Source organism: Pleurodeles waltl, chromosome 3_1, assembly GCF_031143425.1.
Source record: "Pleurodeles waltl isolate 20211129_DDA chromosome 3_1, aPleWal1.hap1.20221129, whole genome shotgun sequence".
In the NCBI taxonomy this organism is placed as follows: domain Eukaryota; kingdom Metazoa; phylum Chordata; class Amphibia; order Caudata; family Salamandridae; genus Pleurodeles; species Pleurodeles waltl.
Window position 1 is genome coordinate 707,112,447 of NC_090440.1, and position 21,831 is coordinate 707,134,277.

General features: G+C 46.3%; 1 protein-coding gene across 3 annotated transcripts in view; it reads left to right on the forward strand.

Moving 5' to 3' along the window:
- MACF1 (microtubule actin crosslinking factor 1) overlaps positions 1 to 21,831 on the forward strand; it is a 1,225,213-nt gene that overhangs the window by 194,520 nt on the left and 1,008,862 nt on the right. For all 3 annotated transcript variants that reach the window (XM_069223412.1, XM_069223414.1, XM_069223413.1), the window contains one exon: positions 18,766 to 18,827. In XM_069223412.1, the coding sequence (XP_069079513.1) occupies positions 18,766 to 18,827 (62 nt within the window). The remainder of the gene's footprint in view (positions 1 to 18,765; positions 18,828 to 21,831) is intronic.

Genomic DNA, 21,831 nt, shown 5'->3' on the forward strand with positions numbered 1-21,831 from the left:
AGTTTTTTAATTCGTCTGTAGTTAAGAGGTTTGGGCATCGGGCTTTCTGCATTGAGTCATTCACAGCTTGTATGCACTTTTCAGGTAAGACCTTCAGAATCGCACGCTTCCCCTGCCTATTCTGTGCCTCATCATTGGCTTGCAAGTGCTCATCTCTAGATGGTCGAGGTATCATCTCTGCTATAGCATTGAGGCACTTTGGGCATAATAGATTATATGTGGCTTTTTTGGTCATCAATGGTTTTGTAACATCCATTCAGTGCTACCAGGGGATTACAAGGACTCTAGGTAGTTGGAGTCTCTTCACTCCCGCAGCCCAGGCAAACCTTCTCCAGAACATTTGCGTGATAAAATTATTTCCATTTCCACTCTATTCATTAGCTCCTTTATTTGTGAGGGTGTACTCCTGCTATTGTTACTTCCCTTACCTCTTCCTCCATTGATCTGCATTGGTTTTCTCATTCTACCCCAATGTAAGTTGCATTTGTCTTTTGCATGACTGGTACTTCAAGGTTTAGGGGCCCTTTATGTCCACAGAGCTATTCTGCTTAAACAAGGCTGCATTTTATCCCCATTATTGTTTAGTTTATGTATCTCATTTCTTGCACAGGTGCTGCAACAGAATGGAGGAGATCCCTCATCTAAAGTAGCACATACCAAAATAGAATTCTTAGCATACCCCAACGACCTAGTTGTTTTTTCAACCACAGTGTGGCCTGTAAAACCAGTGTACTAGACCACACAACTATAAGTCGGATAACGACTTGCAGGTTAACATCAATAAAACAAGTCATTCGGTTGTCAAAACCCCTGATACACCCGGTTCATAGGCCCGAATAAAATTGAGTGGCCACTTACACATACCGTGGGGTGATATTTGACAACATATTAAACTGGAACGCCCATATGGAAAATCTGCAGCAGAACACGCACAACGCCAAGCTCAGGAGCGGTTAAAAGCCTTGTATTAAAATATAGTGGGGATGCCGTGGGCCCCACCCCCTAACTGTTGCTAACACCAAACTGGTTCTAGTTTGTACACATGGATCCGCGTGTTGCCCCCAAACCTATCTGGAAAGTAGAAACTGTGTTTCTGAGTGGTATCAGGAAGATATTTCACCTACGGAAAGCTACACCGCAACCTCTTCTAAGGCTAGAACTTGGAATAATGTTGATTGCAGCCCAAATTACAGTTAACTGTATTAACTATTGCATAGACCGTCAAGGGTCCGTTAATACTATAAGATTTTACGTTAATAAAGAAATGTTGGTACGACATAGTGAAGCACTAGTGCCTCAACTTTGTATTAAGGATATCCTAGTCAAGCATAGTCTACTGACAATAAATACATTTCATAAAATGACCAATCTCACTCAAAAGTTACTGCTAAGACAGGAAATGAAAGCTGCCTCATAGAAATTTAGAGGGCGACACAATACAAAAAAGCCAAATATATCCAGGAGTCTTACGTGACACAACAACCATGCTTAAATTTTAGCTAGAAGACGGAGGCAAAAATAGCTTTCTTATGTTTCAGACGTCTCTGTCTACCTTTTATATCAGTTTCCCACAAATACATAGTATGTGCCGACTTTGTCACTCGGAGAGGGAACATTGGAACATATTATTGCCTATGTCCCGAGTTACTGGTCATGTGTAAGAATCTCCTGAAACAGACTTTCGAAACTGAAGGGATGAGAACAATAGCTAAGGCTGTTTTATTCTGTTTGAGGCACTTCACCTAAACGTGTGCACCACATAGTCACATTTTTAAGTTTAGCAATTAGGAGGTGGAAATCCTAAGGATAAACCAAATTCTTCTTTTCAAAGATTTTAGAACTTGGGCTGAATATTAGTATTTATTATTTTTGTTCACTTTGTCACGAATGTACCATAGGTTGCGTGTGCTTTTAAGTAACAGAAACAATTTAAAAAAAAGACTGACTGTGTGACAATTAGATCGTCGTACCTTTTTTAGGGCCTCTGTTTTAGAATTACCACCTGATGAGTGGAGCTTCCGAATGCTTTCTACTTTAGCTATACCAGTATCCTCTGCATTGAGCCATTCCACCAGTGAGTACAAGTCCAGGTTGGGTTGACATTTCATCATTCTTTTCGGGATCATTGGGGCGCAGGATCTGGTCCATCCCTACACATTTCTTTAGCATCAGTGGATAATAATCACTTTCAGTCCTCTGCAAGTTCCCCCCTATTAGAGAAACATTGTTTGTGACTGAGCTGTTTCTTTCATTACGAAAAGCTTGGATCTTCTGTTCGTGTCTGGCAACAAGATTTTTCACAAAAAGAGGTAATCTCTTTGCCCATTGCGTCCTGCCTTCCGACAGGTAATTCAGAATCATACCTTCTATGGCACTCCAGATTACATATGCTCCTCTGTCCTATGTACCAGTATTTGCATGAAATCTTATCCGAACAAAGATGATCTTCACTGGTTTGCTGGTGCAGCAACCTTTTGGCATTTTCTGTGAATAGATTGCTGAAGGCAGGAACTTCGGGCACTGAGCATAATTGTTAATGATTCTCAGTGCATATTAATCAGATAACCTGAGTTCTAACACTTGAATAACATGTTAAATGTTACAAGCTTGCAAGCTTTCCAGATTATTTTGGGAGGTATACTGATCTTCAGGACCCCTGGCTTTCTGCCATTGATGTTCTTAATAGTCTGAAAGATAAACAAAGGTAGCCCTTGAGGGTCCATCTTGGCTTCTTTTCAGGCTTATTACAGAAGAAAGATATCCAACTTGGTGAGGGACATTATCAATTTGTTGTCGTCTGTTATGTTCTAGGAAGTTATCTTCAGAAGTTTTTACTTGCAACACCCGAGTCAGTTTTGGGGCATATTTGCTATATGATTTGCCTTCTGTGTAATGGTCATTTTAGGATTGAAATGTTAAATTCTGGTCCATGAACCCACATGACCAATGACATTCAATGTTACAAGTGATTGCACTTTGATCAGTTTATAGGGATATATGCTGTTGGATACTATGTGATCTGAGAAGTATAGGACCATGTAGGGACACCTCGTGTGTTATGGAATCTGAAGGGTTATGAGAGACATCTATTTCATGAGCTCATTGTGTCAGAATGGACCCATATTGTATGGAATCCAGCTTTGAGGATTGATAATAAATAACTGAATGTGGTTTTCCCCGTTTTCCTTTGCCTCTCTGTCAAGTCACCTTCTAGGGGGAAATATGTTGTTCTGTCCCTAGTCATTGACCTGTCCTAATGTTTCTAGAAAGAGAATTCTATCCACAAAAGGAAGTAACCACAGAATAAGGTCCGCAGACTATCCACACACCAGGGAAAGGACATGACAATATAGTGGTATTTTCTGGATCAAGGCAATTGCTGTTGTGCACATTGATATGCACTCTTTGCCCTGGACCATTCTGGAACTTTAAATTGGTTTGTGGTCTTAATGTCTTTCCTTGCAACATTCCCTTGCCCAACCTTCTTGAGAGCCATGGATTGTATTCTTTATATTTCAGATGACTCTTTCTCTTCAGAGTAGATACAACTGTGATCGGGAAGTTTTTGAAGTACGTGGATTTATCCGGCTCTTGGTTTATTGTTATGGAGCTAAGCATTATCTAGGATGAGCTGGTTAGAGTGTACCCCATCTGTTGCCGAGAAAGGGATCCATTCCACTTAGCTGACCGAGCCTTGGGTAATGTTTTCTGGGCCCTCTGTGAATTAGAGATTGGTTTTAACAGTTTATTTTAGTGGTTTTACTTTAATGAGACATTCCTGTGACTTGGATTTAGGGCCTTCCTTTCTACCTTGATGCACTTAGACCTCATAACGTTGCAGGCTGCGGGCCTTTTCTTCAAGCATTTGTTTGCATCTAAACCAGACACTTCTCGTTGTGGCATGGTCTTCTCCTTTACCTTGCTGTTGCTTCAAATCATGAGAGTCAAGACTCCGGCACGGGTTTTTTGTTGTCCTAATCCTTCCCTATGTTAAGCTGTTTCATCCTTCCATTCTTTTAGCTTGACGACAAGTATCTGGATTTGTTTTGATAGCTCACTAGTGGCCCCTGAGTGTTTTCCTTATTTCACTGGACTTTGTTAGTTCAGGGGAAACATGCCACCCAAACCAATGTCTGTCTGTGTTGCCTTGTCCTGTGAGTTTACACTCCGTGATGAGTCTGAGTGCACACTATTGACTCATTGTGTACTGACAGTTTGTGTTCCTGACAGTTATGGTGTACCTCATGTTGCTTTTTTTAGAGGTACTTTGTGCTTCCTTGTCTGTTTTTTTTCACGACCTTATTGTATTTTCGCTGGCATTCTTGCTTGGCTGCTGCCTTATGCATATATTCCCTGTGGGATTTCGGGGGTTCTTCTGCCTGCTTGTAGATCCTGCTGTACCCATGTCTATTATTTCCCTCTTTTTCAAGCGGTCCTCAGAAATCTGGGAGTTCTTAAGGATTTCTGAGCCCCCGGGCAAAATGTATTTTGGGGACACGCGTTGAGAACAGTTTTGCATTTAGGATCCAGTTTTAGCTCTTTCACGTCCTCTTTAGCAAGGTCACTGACAGTGTCATGTGTTTACATCTACTATTCAGGGATAGTGTTTTCAACCTTGTAACAAAGCAGCGGCGCACTGATATCATTCCAGATAATCTATGTGAGCCCTCCCCCCTTTCTCGTATGTGAAATACTGTTTTGATCTAAAGGAATACTTTTTATGGGGGTTGCAGTGTTGAAAAACATAAACATTTATCTGCAAAATGTCTGTAATAGATTCACATACATCACCCACATTAAAAGAATACATTAAAGGAAAACGGTATTTAAACAGTCTGTTTAAGAATTATTCAAGGATATCAGAGGCTCTGCGGAACAGAGCTGGCTCTATCAGGGGGGGCCCGGAAAGGCTGGGAACCTGGGCCAGAGCCCCCCTTGCCCATGCCTTGCATGTGTCCCTTATGCTCCCATAGCCTGTCCCGAGAGTGGTTGTCGCCTCACTAGCAGCGCCTCGGGTATCTCCAGAACAAGCCCCTGTGAACATCTTCCATGCAACCCCACAACCAGCTGCTCTGGCCCAGAGTAAGGGGGCACGAAGCTTTTATCTTCCGAGTTTCTTGTAATGCTGCGATGAATACCTCTAGGCCACAGATTTCATGTGGACTTTCACTTGACATCTGGTACTTGTGCACCACTATTAAATTAGGATTGATAATAGCCATCTGTATTTAGTCAGGAGGAAAGGGTTTTCAAATGTAACTCGTGTGGAAACAGCACTTCAGATTTCAGTACCACTCACCAAGAAGTATTTCAGGAACAAAACGAAGGAAAATGGTAAAACGGGCAACTCGGGGTACTGCCGGTAGCCCATGAAGTGTGGACTAGACAGGGCTTTGGGTGGGCATAAAAAGGCCGCACGCCCCTACATTACAGGTGTCTGGTGTCTGATATAGTTGCCTCCTGAGCTCGATTGTTCCCATCGGATTTTTCTGGTTGTTTCATCACAGGTGGATTCCCGAAGCCCTCACTGTCCTGGAGAGACTGGTATTACCAAAGACCGGGCGCAGCTGTTTCAGACTTGGATATCCTGTGAAACGCCTTTATACGGAGCTCTTTAACGTAGTTAAGAATTAAGTTTACCGAAGGCAATTGGAAATCATTGCAGTATATAGCACAGCGGCAGGCAGGGTCTGTCTTCACGGTCTTTAAATGTTCTCATAGTGAGTGCCCTGGACCTTTCGAGACTTGATTCGAGTGGTTCTCTCTTTGAGTGAGTGGGCTGTGACACCTTGGAGACAGGGGGGATTCTCGGAGTTACTAGAGCGCGCCTTTGGCACCTATCTCAGAATCTGGGGTTTGCTGGAAAAACTTCTGAAGATACCTTTTGTCGTTAGGGCTTGACCATCCATGGGGCACGTAGATCTGTGAGTGCTTCGAGGCCCACGGCATGCCCAGTTATGCACCCTGGGGCTGGGCGTGTGCGACCGGTATTACCTGTTCCGACTACCACAGAGATTCCCTCGGGGCTCGCCGGTGGAATGCAACCCTCGGGCCCCACCCTGCTGTCTCCAAAGTGTCAGATGGGCTGTCCCTCTCTCCTTGCTACCTGGCCCCTTCTACTCCCAAAGAGAACACGAGCGGCCTTCACGCTGCCGCTTCCTTCTAGTTCAGCAGCGCCTCATGCGCTCCCGCGGGTGAGCTCCGTGCGCTTTGCGCAGTGTCCAGTATCCAGTGTGCAGTGTGTCAGCTGGGTGGGGCCCGCAGCCGGCGTCTCGCAGGCTCCTGCAGCCAGAGGGGTGTCCCGGCTCCGCGGGCCCGGAGTGGCCGCCTCACCCTCCAGCCGCGTGGCACTCTGGGGCGAGTACAAGTGACCGCTGGATAAACATTAACTCGCCGAGTGGAGCGCGCGTGGGCAAAAATGTATTGAGGAAGCAGCCAAGGTGATAAAGAAACTGTATTATGGTTGTTAGATAGGTTACAATCAGTCATTTGCAGAGAGTAGTCGATAAGTGAAGTATGAACAATCCGTTTACAACAAATTCAAGATAATACAAGAAACAGAGTGTTTCTAAGGGAGCGGCTGCTGTATGCGTCAGTGAAGGGCATGTATGTGCACATAAAAGTTTAGCGCTCAGGGAGTAGATCGGGGGTGGACACGGGGATTATGACAATGGGAGTTTTGGCAATCATGACTTAAGTGAAGGAAAAAACATAATGTTTTAGGGGGGCATGCTCAATAGCGCATGAAAGATCATAGGACATACAAACAGTGGAGCGTTGAGCGCAACTACGTTTTCGCGGTCCATGGTTGAATAGCTCAGGTACTCCAGTTACTCCATTGTAAAATCAGGACCACAGGTCCTAGAAAATAAAGAACAAATCCTGGGCAGGGGGGTTTGACGTGCGAACCTCGGAAACGTGAGCTTTGACTGTGAGAGTTGTGGAGTCTGCGAATGCGTCGTGCGAGAAACAGTATGGTTAACAGTTAAAGCGTGTTTTTCAAGGAGTGCGGCTCAGGACACGTGCAGCAGCTTCTCCCTCCCCTTTACAGCGTCAACAGACGCTGTCCCCTCAGACTCGCACCTCACTGCAGAGAGAGAGGAATCCCAGCATGTGCGTCGGTTCCCCAAAATGTCAGGGGTAGCGGAAGTGACATCATATGCTCTTTGACCTTAATGGCTTCACAAAAGTGACGTCACATGGCCTTAACCATCATGCCATCACAATAACTGCCCTCATGGAATCCTTACTCATTCAAAACACTCTTGCTCGGTTATTTACACACCTGCACTATCCCACATACTAAAATAGAGGCTGTCACATACACATGCTGTAACAAAACCCCTTCTCATCCACATGCATGTACATAACATATATAGAAAAGCATTTTATTTTACTTTCCTAATATGCCAGTGAAGGTTCCACTCCAGAACCTGCTGCTCCACTTTTAATTCCATTAATAGTGAATTAGATTATTACTCACTATTAATGTAATAGTAAAAGAGAAGGAAAGGACGCTGGACCCTGACACGGGTAATGCGAGCCTCACCCGTGTTCTTGGCACTAATGTTGCCACCGCTGAGTCCAGGGGTCGCAAAAACAGTGCCAGAGGTCGCAAAGAGCAAGCCAGTCCGCCTGAGGCTTTCTTTTACTGCTTCTCTCTCACTTAACTCCCCCTACCCCTGCCTCCTTCTCTCTGCACCCCCATGCCCCCTTCTCTCTGCACCCCCATGCCCCTTCCTCTCTGCACCTCCATGCCCCTTCCTCTCTGCACCCCCATGCCTCTTCCTCTCTGCACCCCCATGCCTCTTCCTCTCTGCACCCCCATGCCTCTCTCGCTCTCTGCACCCCCATGCCTCTCTCGCTCTCTCCACCTCCCTCTTTCCACCTCCCTCTCTCCCTCCATCTTTCTTGCCGAGAATTGATGGGTTGACAAAACCAAGTGCATGCGCCCCTGTTTGTCCTGGGGTAGTTCCTCTTCTCCCCGCCTCCGCTGCTACTCTGCATTCACAGGTGGAAGGCCTTCCATGAAGAAAGGAGGGCAGAACGCCATGCGACTAGACACGTGGTTTGGGCCCTTCCGATTAATTGACCAGAGCCGTAGGTCACTCATTAAGACTAACAGATTGATTCCCACCCCCCCTTTCAAGGACGGCTGCCCAGTGTTGAGTTTTGGTTTAATAGCTTGATGCATTTCGGGAGTTGGAGTTTCAGTAGATACAGTTGAACTAACATGAACACGGTACACCTGAGGACACACATCTGGCAGCCTTAGCGATAATGCACCTACTGTGCAGTGAGCCTGTCACACTCAAAGGTGGCTGCTGTCAGCTTCTGTTTCCACGTCAATGGTGCGTCTTGCTCCATATCATCAGGAAATATTATTTAAAGTTCTGGGTTTCCTCACACTGCCTTCTGGTAGTTGTCACCTTGTTTGTTCTAAGGTAAACAGTTGCACTCAAACCCCTTAATAATGATTTGTAACCTGAGATGTTAAGAATATTAACCGCTCCATTTTGTTGCCTTTGCATTAACCGGAACCATATCACATTTTGGGCACAATGGCTGGTCTGCGCAGGGGTGCATATTTAACTGTGGGCGCATAGCACATTCAGGGACACTGCGCCCTGTCACCATGAATGCACACCTCTAGCGCAGCTGTATTCTCCCATGCATTACTGAAATGCAGGCTGGATGATTCAAGCCATCAGCCTGTCTTTCACTGTACAGACTGCAACCTGCATGCACTTCTAATGGGGACCGAGATCCCTCTGTAAGCGGATGCATTGACAATAAATAGCTGCACCACCTGCAGAGAAATGCCTGAGGGTCCATTCCCGCATTTGAAGGGGTGCTGTCAGGAACCTATCAACTTTTCATCAAAAAGAGGTGGAGCACAAACTGTGTCTCACCTGGCAGCTCCAGGGCCTCTTCGTCCTTGTCTATAATACAGCGTGGTCTCACAGGTAAAGCTTTTCCTCGTTTGCGTGGGCCATGCAGACCCCCCAGGATATTGGGGCATGGATTTGCAGATTTTGTGGCAGAAATATGGACATTTTTGCAGCTCATATGGAAATTGTGTGGCATTTGTGCAGCTCTTTAGTTTGTGAAAAATAAATTCCTTCTGGGCCTGCCACGTGCCCCATGGGCAGCAGTCCCTGATCATAAAAATAAATAAATAAGATACACACCCCCTGGGCCTGCTGCATGGCCCGTGGGTGGCAAACCCTAATCATTAAAAAAAAAAAAAAAATGCCCCGTTGGCCCACCACGTGCCCGTGGGTGGTGGATCAAAACTTGATAAAAATGAATCCCCCCTGTGGGCACAGGGGACATTAATTGTTATAAAGTTTTGGGCCCGCTGTCCACAGGGCACAAGGCAGGCCCAGAAGCATTTATTTTTCGAATTATGATGGCACACGGCGGACCCAGGGGGCATTTGTTTTTTTTAATGATTAGGGCCCATCGGGAGCCAGGGGGCATTTGTTTTTTTTAATGATTAGGGCCTGTCGCGGGCCACGGAGCATTTATTTTATCAAACTTTGTGGGCACTTTTGTAAAATGAGCAAGCTTTTTACATAACTACTGATTTTGCAGTTTTATTTTTGCAGCCCGCGAAATCCTGGAGGATCTGATTGAGATCTTGCTGGTGCTATATGTGCAAAGGCGCAATCTATACTACAGAAGGGGTCCGCAACCATCTGCATCTCCTTTGTAATACTAAAGTGCCTTGGGGCACAAAAAGCAGATGCACACACTTGTGTTGCAGGGGCACTTTTGATAATATGGTCCCTGGTGTCAACTTAATAGCTCTGCACAGAAAAGTGATGTCCTCTTGGCATTGACACAGGCAGGCAAGGGAAAAAGATGGGAGAGGGGTTTGTCACGCGCTAGGATCTTGTGAAAATGACCAATGGCAGAATACAATTCACCATAACAACAACCCCATAATGAAGAAATCACAACTACGCATTGAGGTTAACTTTAATGAAAACTCATAATATAGCACTATTTAATGTCCATAATGTGTTGTCAACCCTACCTGTAATTCTTTATTATTTGGCATACATAAAGAACTCAATTGGTCATTAGTACCGCGCCATGGAAGACGTTCCACATCTTGTTGTAATCCTTTCATTTACCCTGTAGCTTACATTGTTGTTCACCCCATCCCTGTCCTTACCGTTTACCTAACCATGATCCCGTCCTTATCACCATCTCTAATATTAATCCATATCCTAATCATTTTTAATTGATGTTATATTACTAGTTTTGTTATATTAGAAGTTTACACTGCTTTACTGTTGTTTTGTTTTACTTGAATAGAACCAGTCTTAACTATGGCTTCTTTGGTGGAATAATTGTATTTCTTTGTTATGGTTTCTACATCTTTACTATATGCAGCTGGGCGAGGGAACGTGCACCCAGGAGGTGATGGTTAGGAAGCTTTGCAGAGGGTAGGTCTGAGCTGCACTACATAGCAGCAGTGGAAATAAGGTTTTCTGTGCACGTGATATACATCAGTTGTGCAAGCAAATGGGGTGTGCCATTGTCTATGCAGGTCCTGCAGGATGCACACCAGCAGCAGTAGTGCAGGGTGCGAGAGGATATGGTGTTGGCAGCAGCTGTTCAGAGAACTGAAGTCAGTTCAGCTGTCATTTCTGAACAGGGGCTGGCATTACCGACCAGGAGCCATATTATGTATAGGGCAATCTGCCCTGATCTGTGTAGCAGACGCTGCCCCTCATTATGGATAATGGACTGCGCCCACGGCAGCTAGGCACTTCGGCGAAAGGAAGACTGTGCATAACAGAGGGTCTGATTTTCACAGTTCAGGTGACAACACAACCTACTTTTCAAAGGGAGGACAGGGATTCACCTCCAGGCTGGTGATAGTCTCTCACTGAAGGCGCTTTTGCAGGCCTTTCTGTAATACTGCCTGCATGATCTCCGGGGGGGGGTGGGGGGGGGGCATACCCTCATTTGTGTGGAGGCATGACACCATTCAAATGAGGGAACTCTACCTCTGTGCTCATATCATATGTATGCTGAGGAAATCAACAGGTTCTGGAGTGGAACCTTCACTGTTATCACTTGTATTATGTTGATTTGTATAGCACACTACTCATCCAAGAAGATATCCAGGCGCTTGGGCAGGTGTGTGGTCCTCAAGGTGTTTATATGAAGAGTTAGGTCTTCATCATCTTGCACAACTCAAGAATTGAGGTGGCGGCTCTGATGTTTTCAGGGAGGTTGTTCCATGTTTTGGGGCCATATAGGAGAATGAGCGACTTCTAGTTTTGCTTTTGTGGATGCAAGGAGTTTGTGTGAGTGAGAGTAAGGCAAAGGGTAGGAGTCTGATGGGTTGGTGAAAGTGTATGCAGCTGTTCAGGTTGTCTGGTCCAATGACATATAGGCCTTTGTATGTATGCATGAGAAGCTTGAATTAGCTGCGTTTGTGAATGGGGACCTATTGAAGCTTCCTGAGGTGCGTTGCGATGTAGGTGCGGTGTGGGAAGTAAAGTATGAGTCTTGCAATGGTTTTTCTGATAGTCTGCAGTCTGTGCAGGAGTTGTTTGCGATTCTGGCACAGTGTGTGACCATAGTCCAACCTGCTGGGGATGAGTGCACGCGTGACGGTCCGTCTGGTGCTTTGCAAAGCCATTTGAAGATGTTGCACAGCATGCGTAAGATGTGGAAGCAGGAGGTGCACACTGCGTGGACTTTAGCCTTCATACTGAGCTTGTCATCTGGGATGATCCCTAGATTTCTTGCGTGGTCTGTGGGTGATAGTCCTAGTTCCGTTGGCATGCAGGTGGAGTCCTATGGGAAGGTCTTGCTCCTGAAGACTGCTACTTCCACCTTGATGGAGTTGAGCTTCAAGCAGTTGGTTCGCACCCAGTCTGCTACCATAATCATGCAGTTGGTGAAGTTGGTTCTGGTGGTGTTTGTCTTTTCCATCAGGGAGAAGATGAATTGGATGTAATCGGCGTAGGAGATGACAGTGATGTCTTGTGATCGGGCGATGTTGGTGAGTGGTGTCATGTATATGTTGAAAAGGCTGGGGTTGAGGGATGATCCTTGTGGGGCTCTGCATATTAGTTTCTTGGGCTTGGATGTGAAGGGTGGCAGCCAGTCTCTTTGGGTTTTTCCCGTGAGAAAGGAACAGATGCATTGGAGAGTGAATTCTTGTATGCCACTCTCATGGTATCTACTGATGAGGGTGTTATGGGATACAGTGTTAAAGGATCCATAGAGGTCGAGCCGTATGAGGGCTGCTGTCTCTTCCTGATCCAGGGTGTTTAATATGTCATCAGTGGCCACGATGAGTGCTGTTTCAGAGCTTTGGTTCTTTCTGAATCCTGATTAAGTGTTGTCTAGAAGATGGTGAAGTTTGAGGTGGGTTGTAAATTGCTGGCTGATGGCCTTCATTGCTTTGGCTGGATAGGAAAGCAGGGAGATGGTTCGGAAGTGGCTCAGTTTGTTCGGGTCAGCTGGGGGCTTCCTGAGAAGGGCATTGATTTCTACAAGTTTCTGTTCATCCGGGAAAGTGGTGGACATGATGGAGATGTTGATGATGTGTGTCAGAATGGTGCTGATTGGTGATGTTCCCAGGCTATAGATGTAGTGGGACATGGGTCCTTTGGGGCCCCTGAGTGGATCGTTAGTTCGCATGACAGCTGCTGTGTCATTCCTGGGGAGGGTTGTCCAGTCTGTCAGGCGGCTGACTTGTTTGGTACGTTAGAGATGAGTTCTCTGGGTTGGGTTCATGTGCAGAGTTGCTGTAGGTGTTTATGATTTTGCTGTGGAAGAAGTTGGATAGGTTGTTGCAGAGTTGTTGGGAGGAAGCAATGTTGACAGTGGCTGAGGGCAAGGGGAAATCCTCAATGATCGAGAGGATCTCCTTGCAGCTGTTGGTGCTTCCTTTGATGCGGTCCACTAGTGCATTTTTTCTTGGTGTCTCTTATTTGCTCATTGTAGCCTCTGAGTGCAGCCTTGTAGGTGGTCCTGTCAGTGCTGTTGTGGCTGACTCTCTATTTCGTTTCTAGCTATTCACCGTGTTGTTTGGTGTCTCGGAGGTCTTCTATTTACCAGCTGGTTTGCTTGTTTGAGCTACTTTTCTTGTTGCGTTTGATGGGCGCGAGAGAGTCCGTGCAGTACTTGATCCAGCTGTTGTTGTCCTTTTCGAGGTTGTCTGTGGGGCTAAGTTGATCGGTGCTGAGCCAGTCTGCTTCTGTGATTTTGCTCTAACTGTGACTTAGAATGCTGAACCTGCCAGGGCTGTTGACTTGAGCTGTCTGGATTTGGGAGTGGATGATGGAGTGGTCGGTCCATGTGAGTGGTGTGGTGGAGTTGTATTTGAATCTGTAGCCTGTGGTTACGATGGTGTTGAGTGCATGTCTTGTTGTGTGTGCTGGTTCTGAGACCAGTTGTGTGAGTCCATTGTTGCTCAAGCTTTCAAGCAGTGATGTGGAGCAGGGGTCAGAATTTAGGGTCAATGGTAAGCAGAGCAACAAAGTTAGTCATGAGGTTGGTAAAGGTGGCTCACGGACTCCCAGCGTGGAGAGATTTGACTCGAGATACCCTTTGGTTTGGGCAGATGGACCAGTGCGTTATTTGGGCATACACCTGTGCTGTGACGCGGAAGCGCTACGTCTTGCTAATTATGGGGCAGCGCTGACATGGCTAGAGGAAAAGGTGGAGGTCTGGAACGCTCTGCCACTTTCGCTGACTGGTCGCATTGCTATTGCCAAGATGGTGGTACTCCCTAAATTTCTGTATTTATTTGTGAACCTTCCCCTTCCACTTGCTAGGGGCTATTTCCGGCGCCTGAGATCTGCGCTTATTCGGCTGGCGTGGGCAGGGCGGCAGCCGCGCATCGCCTGGGAGAAAATTACGCTGCCATTTGAGCGGGGCGGATTGGCAGCCCCAGACCTGGAGTTATATTATCACTGTGCTCAGGCACATTTTGCGTACTATTGGCTGAATCCGACCCGTTATATGCCACACCTGGCACCTGAAAGTCATTCTGTCTGGCCTGACGGCTTGGTATGCATGCTCGGTGGGCGGGTTCCGCCCCGCTCTGGGGGAGTTGACACAGTTGCCTGCTCGGCGGGAGCGTGGAGAGTGCTGATGCAGCGGTCTGGGGTATCTGCACCCTTTGCTCCTTCGCTGCCCGTTATGGCAGTGGCTGATGCTCAGATGTTCCGTGATGGAGGGGTGCGCGGGTTTCTACGAGACGCTGGCTTGATGGTGCTGGGAGACTGGATAGTGGACGGTCGGCTGTTGGATATTCCCGATGCACTTTCGGACTGTGATGGTACTCCGTTGCAGTGTTTTTGCGCTCTCCGGGTCCGCGCCTTGCTGCGGGATCGATTCCTTGAAGCGTCTGGTGCTCCCTCGGAGTTTCGTGCTCTGGAGGTACTCTGCAGCGCGAGATCCCCCTCTAAGCTGATAACAAAGCTGTATAATGCTATGCAGGAGCAGGGGGGTGGCCTTGTGGTGTCCTCTAGGACTGCATGGGAGAGAGATGTGGGGGGGCCTATCCCGGAGGCAATGTGGCGTAGCTGCTGTGCTCATATGAGGGCACTATCCCCGAATTACAGACCGCGCTTACTGCATTTTAAGTTTCTGCACTGACTATATTATACGCCCAAGAAACTACATTCCATGGGGCTGCTAGCGGATACATGCTGCGCTCGCTGCGGGGCTCGGAATGTGGGCTTCTTTCACCTGGCATGGGAGTGCGCGGAAGTGTATACGTTTTGGGAGGAGATAAGACGGTTGATTGTTGAAATGATAGAAGTGGAAGTACCCCTCTCCCCTAAGATAGCGCTGTTGGGATATATGGATGAGGTCCAGGGCCCGCATAGACGCTTGGTGGGCCTTCTCATGCTGCTGGCTAAGCGTAGAGTTGCTATGTGTTTGGGTCGGGGGAGAGCTCCCCGTAGGTCCGACCGACTGGTTACGAGATGCTGCTTTTTGCCATGATCAGCTGTTAGTATTTTGGGAACTTATGCCAGAGGGATCCCGCCCCAAAGATATCTGGGCCCCTCTAAATGAATATCTGGCGACCCAGACGGAGGGTGCTGTGTGACTGATGACCCCCATCTGCGCGATTCATTCCCCCTCGGATCATGCGAGTTACCATGTTGTATGATAATCCTGCGCGATGTGACTGTGTGCTCCACCTGCCTTTTTAGTGGTTTTTGCAACTGTTATTTTCTGCAGTTCTTCCTGCTCGACGATGTCAGATTAGTACCATTGGCGTGTATGCCCTAGCCCTACGTTGGGGCAGCGGACTTCTACGTTCCTCCGGTGTGGAGGCTCCTGTTTGGAAAGGATCCCTTGATATTAGCATATAGAGAGAGACTCTGTCAGAGAGCCGCTTGCGACTTGGGATACTACAGTAGCTGTATGGTTTGTAATGGTTCTCATTTACCTTATCCTCTTGTCGAGAGATCTGCTGTATTAATGTAGGTTTCTTTGGTTTGTGTTCAAATGAATAAACAATAAAAATAAAAAAAAGGTGGCTCACGGATTTGTCTGGCCGGTGGGCAAGGGTTCCATTGAGGGTGAAGTTTTCAGCGATGTGCAGCTTAAGGTACATATGTCCATAAATGGTGTGGCATTCCCTGTAGATGTTGTGCATTTGATGGATTTGTGTAGATTATATAGCGAGTGAGGGTCCTGTTGTGCAATCTTGTAGCCTGCTGGGATTGCCGTGGTGTGTCAGGAACCAATGGGGGAGTGAGCAAGGTCTCTGTGATAATGAGGATATCAGATGTGTTGCTGCTCAGCAGGTTCCATATTTTGTTGTTTGCTGAGTGATCATGTGTTGAGAAGCATGCATGCGAGTGGGTGTTCAAGGGAAGGTTTGCTGTGGTGTAGGGTGAAGGTGTAGACATTGTTGGTGCTTGTGTGGCGTGTGTGTTGGGAGTGGGTGTTGAGGACATTTGTTCCTATTTGTGTGAGGGGTGTGAATGGGTGGCTGCTGGAGAACCGGCAGTGGGTGCAGGTACTTGGTCCTCATTCTAGTCCAACATTTTTTGTGCTTCCATTCCAGCCCAGATATGAACCAACCAAATGCAAAACAACCTTGGTCCTAATCCTGTAGCAAAAGTCAAGCCTACCAGCAGAGGTCCTTTCTGAACTGGAACACAAGCAAGTACAGACCAGTTTTGGACTATTTATGCCATATCATTAGGGTATAGCTTGGTTCCATTGGCACAGTGAGCACAAGGCCCATGTCTGATTATACCCGTAGCATTTAGGGGGTCACATTGATAAAGAGGCAAAGATGCTTTCACAGGGCATGCAGACCGTGTGCCACCTAGAGGAGTCTGCACTCCCACGAGGTTGACCCTTGATAGTGGCGAGAGGGGATCAAATATACCTCCTGACATTCTCATGCAGGTGGGTGTCCTCTTTATAAAGGCAAGTTGTGTTGCAAAGTGACCAGGTCTGTGCCCAGCACACCCATTTAAAGGTGCACTACAGTATAGGCAAGGCAGTGTGCCTTGCTCATAATACAGACCCTTGTATCCACTTATCCAACTGGTAAATGCCGGTATGATCCTAGGCAGTAGGCAAGTTTTGCCATAGAGCATTTGACTACTGATTTTGATTCTTAGGAGATTCCTAATACAACCTGCTGGGCTTCAGGCGGCATTCCATTCTTCCAGGGCATACTCAGTTCAGTTAGGAACTTGGCCCTGTCGCCAGAAGGGAAAGAAGCAGAGAGGGAGTTCTGGGAGAGGGGCCGTGCTACAGAAAATCTATTGCCTAACCTCCCTGTACTTTCGAGATGTGCTGTGGATTCAGGAAATGCACAGATGCAGAGGATCAAGGGCTCATCGAGACTGTCCTTGTTATGTTACCAATGATGAAAATCCAGGGCCAGGCACACTGTCGTGCCGGACAGGCGTAAACCATAGGGATACAATGGACTGAGGACACCAGCTCCCTGTCCCCCCTTGCACATTAAGTTATGTGAAAACCAGGCTCGGCGTATGACATGACGTAACGTATACAAACACGCAGAACCCAGAAGTATGCAGCCACCCCTTCTAGGCATGCTGTAGCGGTCAATGATCCTCGGCATACTTCTGTGGGGTGCTATGGCCCACCCTGGGAGCCTTCCCCTACCCCTCCCCCATCCCTTGCTGGTTTCTGCCACTGACGCTTCCACTCCTTCCTGACTTGGCTGGTTAGGTCTCTGCCCGATTCCAGTTCCCTGGCCCTGGGCGAGGGCGCGGCACAGAGGACCGTTTGTGGAATCTTACAGGGGTCCCTGATAAGATTTTTTTGTAAGGTGCACATCTGACGTCAGAATGGCTCCTTGGCGCTAGCACGGAGGTAACCTGGATGTATCCACGTGCGCTGCTGCTGACAGTATCGGATAATTTCTTAGCAGCACAGCTCCTGCCATGGCTATCAGAGTGGCCTTGCATAGGTCGCTTCAGGAGCTACCAGAAGTTCAGTGGGCCAGGTCCAACGAAAAGAATGTTTTCCTTGTAGGTAAGCAGATTTGTACACAAATTGCGTTTTTGGATCTTAAAGGGAGACAACGTTATTGAAATCAATGTATACGTTTGTAGTGCCGGACCCAAAACTTCGCAGAGTTCATTGGTCACCTCTCATCCGTTGATTTCTGTGTTCAGACGTTTAACGAAATTACACTTTTGCCCAGAAAATGTAATATCATTCTAACGTGGTAAACTGGCTAACGGAGTGAATGCCATTTTCAGATGCGGGAAACAAACACCCGAAGCATTAACACAGCATTCGAACAGTGGGAAGAATAACCCCTTTGTTAGTACAAGTTCTGTTTCAGCATTGATGCAAGTTCTGCCGTTATTTAACGGGATACTGAGTTTAGCAGAACCTCAGACACGTTGCTCTCATTTGAAGAGTATTAAGGACCCCCCCCCCCCCCCCCACACACACACACACTATGAGACACATAGATGCCCAGTATATGAAATATGCACTGTTTTTCTGCATGGTTGTTTCTAAGTAGAAAGTGGTTTTATCGGAGACAATGTCATGTGATTACAGAACAACCCAAAGCTAAAGACAAGTTTTAGAACATAACTGGGTGCACTGGATAAATATATCACCGGCACAGTGTACATGTTTTCTGCAGAGTGCAACACTTCATAAGTTGTCGGCAATTTGTTTTACACACTCGGACCTGTTTAAAGGAACAATATTAAAAAAAAAAATAGCGTCTGCGCAAATTGTTTATTTGTACTGAATAACATTTTGTATGGGATCTGCTGAATGAGTATACTTTTCTTATTAAAATCACTTCTTTATCAGTGTGCTAAAATGCCAAATGAACTAAATAATGCTACAGTTTCTCACATAATTTATTTTAATCTCCTAAAATACTTCCTAATTCTTTTCCGTGCAATTGAACGTTCCTTGTCACATAATTGGGTCTTCCATTGTGTATAATTCCAGTGGTCCGTCCTTCCTATAAACTAATATAAGGGCAGGGAGGTTGATGTAGGGAGTAGATCGACATAAAATAATGGGGTGCCCAGGACTGGCTAGTTCTAGTGGGCTTTGGAAAAATAGTGAATACCGCTGAGAGCAAGGACTGCAATCTCTTTACTATACCCAAGAATTCACAATGCAGACTTTGCAGTTAGAAGTTACCTTGGGCTGTAGAGGATGCTTTGATGCAGTATTGTGTACAATTGCTTTTGAAGATTCTCTCGGCGCCTGACTAAAAATATCTACTCTCTCTATCTGCAGATGAACGAGACCGTGTGCAGAAGAAGACGTTCACCAAGTGGGTTAACAAGCATCTCATCAAGGTGAGTTCCTATTGACCTCAAGGTCCTGCTGAAGAGAAAAGCCCTTTTGTGTTGGACTGATTTTTGACCTCCTTTATCTCCCCTCGTGGACGATAAGCGTCACAGATGTTTGGACAAGCAACTAGGACAGTCACGAGTTCCACTGTTTCTGTCTGGGACTGATCAACTTGGCTGTTCTCAGACTTGGGTGAGAGTGATTAGATCTCTCTCTTCCTTCTTTTCTCTTTCACACACGGTCTCTCCTACTCTCTTTCACATCCTGGACTACTTTTTAAGGAGGTTCTCTGCTCGTGTTTGCTGTTGTGTGGCTGCTCTCCGCTGCTCTGATAACAGAATGCTCTTGGCTGGTCTTAGGGTGGGCTTCTCTTTTTTGGTGATCTGGGCTTAGCCGGCTGTAATTCTGGATAATACAGGAGGCCAGGATTAAAATGTCAAGCCTTCGATGCAACTTCCAGAAGCTGGGGCTTCTTAATATTATCACAGTAGGTTCTTTGTTCACCCTGAGACTCTGGTGCTTCCGGAAACTCTCTCTTCACTAGTAGGCTTTCTCTGCTGCACCACCTGTTGTCCTCTGTTTCTCCAGCTTGCCATCCTTGTTAGATTCGCAAGATTAGCATATGTCTGTGTTGGGAGGACCTTGAAAAATCTCTGATGTCTAGTCTCTGGCAGAGGGGGAGGTAATGAGTAGGCTGAGAATGGCAATGACATTGTCATTTGTAGGTTCTGAACGTACTGACATGCAAGACCTCTGAAAGTGGCCCCAGACAGAAGCCTTACCAGTTCTCGAGAACAACTTAGTGGTTTTAATAACCAGGGCAGGGAAGTCTTGAAATTGGTGGACCATGCACAATGCATTAGAAGAAAGAATGTTCACAGATACTGAGCCCGAGGGGCTTCAGAACAGACAAGTCCGTACCGCAATCCTTATGGCCTGAGAGGCTCACATAATGGGTCCGACATTGCTGAGCAAGTGACAAATGTAATAACATCAGTGTTTAATTTCTGCCAGCAGTTGCTGGTGTTAGGGTGTGCTAATCATTTGTGGAGCCCAAGATCTATCCTTCATCCTCAAACTTTGAACCATAGCAAGAGGGAGAGGAGGGCGAAGTGGAAGAAAGCAAATTTTTGACAGACCGAGGTGCATGGATGAAAATGAACATGTAAGAATGAGATAGAGACAGGAAGAGTCAGGGCCGGTACCAGCTGAAATCCAGTCTAGTCTGCTTTCGTACTCGGCAGGCTTGGCATTCTGAAGCATTGGCAGCAGACTGTTTGGAAAAAGTCTGGGTCTCTGCACTTCTATTTTTCTGGCAAACTAAGCACTGGAATGTTTTGGAACTCAGGACATTGGCCCCGTCACTTAAACTTAACTGGTTTCAGCCTGACATAAACAACGAGGTACAAGAGATCATTCCGGCAGACAGTACAGCCACATACTGAAACAGGAAACAAAGTCCCCACGTAATTACAACGAATTTGGTAGTTGCCCAATTGTGAGAGTGATCATACTCATTGAACAGAAGGTACCAAGTGTAGAAAACAAACAACACACAGATGCACAAGGTAAGCTCGAGCAGGAGCCAGACCAGGACACAGTTGGGAGTGCACACATGGATCTCTCTGCATTTGCAACCAGTGTAAACAAAAATACGCATACTTTGCATCCAATTACCTACTGAAAGGAACCAGGGTATGTAGCATAGATGGGTAACAATGAATTAGGGGGATTTTTTCACGGAGAGGCTTTAAGTTGTATAAAATAGACAAGAGCACAGGGTGAAAAACATCCCCTTCATTGTTACTCATCTAGCATTTTGTTATGTAAGCCCCACTGAAATCACTTGCCTCTGCTGTCAGGAGCTGTGCAGGTGTAGGAGTCATACACCTCACTTGCTGTAGCCCCTTGCCCCGTGTAGCAACCGGTGTGCTGCCACCCACTTCACCACCCTCTGATCATCACACCCCCGAGCCCCCCTCCTAAAAGACATAGCAGGTATTTTGCCACCCACCACAGCACCCTTAGCATTACTACTCCACCGCCCATACATGCTAAAAAGGTACCTGGTCTCCTGTCACCCACTTAAAGCACCCTCTGCATTTACCTCCTCTACTTCGCAGTCTAAAAAAAACAGGAAGTCACAGCCCTAATAGGTTAGAATTCACTTTCTGGACATCTGTATTTTGCTCTACATTTTGTATTCCTCTTTTGGATGCCGAGAGTCCATTCACTATTTAGTGACCTTTATTTTTAGTAGTCTGCAGATTTTCAAAGAAATTCTCAGTTCACCTTCCAGCGTATCCAAAACCAACCCGCCAAATATAATTGACTCTTTCTTCTGTAAAGAAGATTTATTCTGGCCTTTTACCAGAACTGCATCGTAGTCACTCTTTTAGAAACATCTATGTTCCCTAATATTATTTTGGAGATAAGATTGAACCAAAATATCACGGTACTATGTGAAAGGTCTCTCTTATTGGGAAGGAGCACCCTACGTATCCCCTGGATGAAAGGGATTTCAGTGATGGAAGCAAATGTATTAACTTTAAAAATGTTGCCCTACTTAAATGCCCAACATCCCTCGTAAACAAAGACCAAAAATTGAGAGTGATTCTGGACATCTGTTTGATGCTCAGTCTCAGTTTGGAGCCTATTTGATTGAGAAGTTTGGCAATGGAGTGTCTGAGCTATCTGAATCACAGAGTTCTGAACATTCATAACCTCAGGTGCTAGGTCATGTTTGAAAGGTGCCGCTAATAAATTCAGATTATCACCAGCAATTCTTTCAGTTGACTCAATCTTTCCGAGTTACATTGGTCTTTTAGTCACTACGTTCTCCATTGCTTCAGTTCAGGAGGCCTCAGAATGGAACTGGTTACTAATGGCTCGATTTACAGTACCCAAATGTTTTGGTAGAAACCCCTCAGAATCTAAAGTCTCTTTTTTCTTTCCCCAGATTTTGGCAACAAATGAATTTTTGGTAGTGACTGTGATTTGTTGGAGCAC